This window comes from Triticum dicoccoides, chromosome 7A (genome assembly GCF_002162155.2).
Source record: "Triticum dicoccoides isolate Atlit2015 ecotype Zavitan chromosome 7A, WEW_v2.0, whole genome shotgun sequence".
Lineage (NCBI taxonomy): Eukaryota > Viridiplantae > Streptophyta > Magnoliopsida > Poales > Poaceae > Triticum > Triticum dicoccoides.
Window position 1 is genome coordinate 348,663,605 of NC_041392.1, and position 3,674 is coordinate 348,667,278.

The 3,674-nt window shown below is 41.9% G+C and overlaps 1 protein-coding gene across 1 annotated transcript in view; it reads left to right on the top strand.

The window, feature by feature from the left end:
• LOC119330312 (AUGMIN subunit 1-like) overlaps positions 1–1,536 on the top strand; it is a 5,620-nt gene extending 4,084 nt beyond the window's left edge. Inside the window, exons 4-5 of the mRNA XM_037603417.1 lie at positions 997–1,134; positions 1,227–1,536. Coding sequence (XP_037459314.1) covers positions 997–1,134; positions 1,227–1,337 — 249 coding nt within the window. The 3' untranslated portion in view covers positions 1,338–1,536. The remainder of the gene's footprint in view (positions 1–996; positions 1,135–1,226) is intronic.
• Positions 1,537–3,674: the final 2,138 nt, after the last annotated feature.

The following is a 3,674-nucleotide window of genomic DNA, read 5'->3' on the forward strand; positions in this document are numbered from 1 at the left end:
GATTTAAGCCTTCATAGAGGTGGACTATGGTGCTGCTAATGATAACTACTCAATCCCTGACATGAATTGACATGCGTCTTGAATATATATGCTATAGCTTAATATTTTCACGTGAGAATTGTGTGATGGGACCAAATTTTGCTTATACTACATGTCTGTCTGTTCTCTAGAGAGGGAGATATCTATATAATGTGCATTCATAGCAAAACAGTAAAAATGTTGAATGCTGATGAACTAAGTCATCCAGCTTTTATAATATTTTCATCCAACTAATTGGTAGAACTCGGTTTAATCACATTTTTCTTGATAATCGATATGCTCCTGCATCATCAGTTTCCAGTACTGTAATGATTACCTAGTGATGAATTAAGTAATATCGTCATGAATTGAAAGGCCAGCAATCATGGTCTTGTGTTTCTTATTGTACCATGAACATATCTTTGATACTATTTTAGTAGGGATGAAAATGCACCGGAAACTGTCATCTATTTCAGGAAAAATGTGCAAACAGAGCGTGCGGAAGTTTCCGTTTATTTTTTTGTCTATATAGCCAACTCCAGACCAACACATTTACACTTTTGGCCCAACTCAACCTTACTACCAAAACCCTAATCCTTTCCCTACTCCCATGACCCTTCTCTGCATCCCATTCTTCTTCAACAGTATTCCGTTTCCGTATCTGCACGTGCGGAAGTTTCAGTTTATTTTTTGTCAATATAGCCAAACTCCAGAACAACACATATATGCTTTTTGGCCCAACTCAACCCTACTACCAAAACCCTAATTCTTTCCCTACTCCCATTCTTCTGGAACAGTATACCTTATTATGTTGCCAAAAGTGGAAACTCATGCAAAGTAGTATACCTTATTATATATCCATGATATATATCATAATAATTGTAGTCATCTTAGCAATTGAATTTGTTAGTTCCCTTGTGTTTTTTCTTTCTGGTTCTAGTGGCGTGTATTCATTCACGGTCTTCTTTTCTCTATCAGGCAATGCTCAACAGAGTTGGATACACGCCAGAAATTAATCATTGTGTGTTGATGGAAATGGCGGAGCATAAGAAGGATCTTGAGAGGAAAACTAAACCCATTGCCGACACATTGCGTAGCTACCAGGATTTGCCTCCAGTATGTCTTTTGCCTCGTCTTTTTGTTCTTACTTTTTTACTTTCGATGCAATTCTTTGCTTATTCTTTGTCATCTGTGGCAACTGTAATCAGGATAAAGCTCTCGCTGCGTTAGCTATAGAGGACAAAAAGAGGCAGTATGCAGCTGCAGAGAAATACCTTGAAGATGTGTTGCAATCTGCTTTAACAACACCTGGTCTATGATGTGGGTTTAACTAAATGTAAAGTTCTATTTGGGTGTCTAATGTCTTAGCATGGATTGATAGTGTAATGCATGTTCATGTTTCGGTTCACGTTCATATCTTGCATCTACGTACAAATGGTTATGCAAAATTGTCTTTTAAATATTGATATCAAACTCAATGCTCAGATTATCTCTCGCATTCTGCCATTTCTGTTGGAAGATCAAGATTTGTTTCAATTTGTATACTAGAGCGAAAAAGTGTGCTGCTAGAATTTCCAGAATATTTCTTTGACATGACTTGTCATATTCTTCTTTCACCTTCCATCATCTTATGCTGTAGCTCAGTTTCACAATTTTACCTAGGGGTTAGACCAGTTTCTAAGTGGTGCTTGGATAATTCATCTAAATAGAAGAGAAGTTATATTTGTTTGCTTTTATCATTCTCTATATTTAACAGTAAGTTGTTTTGGAACTACTTTTATGTTCTTTTGAGTGTTGCATTCTCTATATACGGATCGCTTCTTAGTATACCTTGTTAGAGCAACTTCTTAGTATAACCTTGTTAGAGCAACCTCAACCGGGCGACCCAAACGGATGCGTGCTTTCTTCGCCTTTTGTCCATTTGGGTCGCCTGTCCTGTTTTCATTTGGGTCAGCAGTGTGTCGCCTGTCCTGTTTTCATTTAGGTCAGCAGTGTGTCCAATGCGCAAACTCATCTTCGCTCGCGCGGCCGGCTTGCCATCGTTTTTCAAACAAAACAAAGTACACACATTTCACATAATTTCACAAGCAAACAAATATATCATAGTTCACAAACCAAATAAACACTCCCTCCGTCCGAGAAAGCTTGTTCCTCAAATGGATGTGTCTAGCATAAGTTAGTGCTAGATATATACTCATTTGAGGCTTGGGACAAGTTTTTTTGGACGGAGGGAGTAGATCATAGTTTACAAGCCAAATAAAAATTAAATTGTCTTAAATACATTTAGAAAAAGATACATCTATTAGTTGTCAATGTGAGCCCACATATGCTCAACCAAATCATCTTGTAGCTGAATGTGAGTTTTCCAATCACGCAATTGATAAATAAAATTGGGTGAACTGTGCAAATGCTGCCGCTCCTTCATGCTCAGACACAACATTGTCACCCTGAAACTGAAACACTTGGCCGTAGATACGTTTCGGGTGCTCATCCTCTCCGATCATATTGTGCATGATCACACAAGCAGTCATCACCTCCCACAACTTCTTGATGCTTCAAGTTCTAGGAGGATACTGAACGATGCCCATCAAGATTGCAGAACACCAAAGGCACGCTCCACATCCTTCCTAGCACCCTCTTGCTCTTGTGCAAATCTCTCCTTCTCCCCTACAGGATTTAGAGATTGTCTTCACAATAATAGTCCACTGAGGATTGTTGTTGTCAGCTGCCTTCGGCAAGCCTTGCAAACACCGATGAGCGTTGAAGCACGTTGATATCATTGTGAGATCCGACCATGCCAAAGAAAGGGTGCCAAATCCAGAGATCTTATGAGGCCACGACCTCAAGTATGGCAGTGCAAGCCTTGACATGGCCCCTATACTGCCCTTGCCAAGCAAAAGGGCAGTTCTTTCACTCCCAGTGCATACAGTCTATGCTACCAAGCATCCCCGGGAAGCCCCTGCTGGCATTCATCATCAACAAGCGAGTTGTATCTTCAACATTTGGCTCTCTCAAGTACTCAGGGCCAAACAATGCAATCACGGCCTTGTAGAACTTGTACTTGGAGTCTACGCACGTAGACTCGCTCATACGGACGTACTCATCAATGAGATCACCGGGAACTTCGTATGCAAGCATTCGGATAACTGCAGTGCATTTCTGATAAGAGGAGAAGCCAATCTTTCCAAGGGCATCCTCCTTGCACTCGAAATACTTAGCACCCCCTCCCGGATACGGTTGAAAACATGCATAGCCATACGGAAACGACGCTGGAATTGGTGATGTTTGAAGAGTGGGTTGGGTGTCTCAAAGTAGTCCTTCCAATGAAGGAAATTGCCGTTCTCTCGGTTGTGATTCAATGCCGGAGTGTGCCCCGGAACAACGGCCGCTGCCTACTAAGGTGGTCATGGACGACCAACACAACAACCACCATCTTCTTACCGTCGGATGAGGAATCATGGAGTCGCAGAGGAAATTATGGAAAAATAACTCGTTGGTGGAGTCCATTTGTACCTTGGGGGCAAACCGTTGAACAACTTGTGGGCATCGTCGAAGAAGCGGGCCGACGAAGAGAAGAGACGCGCGCCTCCCCTGGACCTGGTAGCTGGCCTGGCGGTGTCAGACTAAGGAGCTGGTCGAGGGCGTGGGGGGTGAGT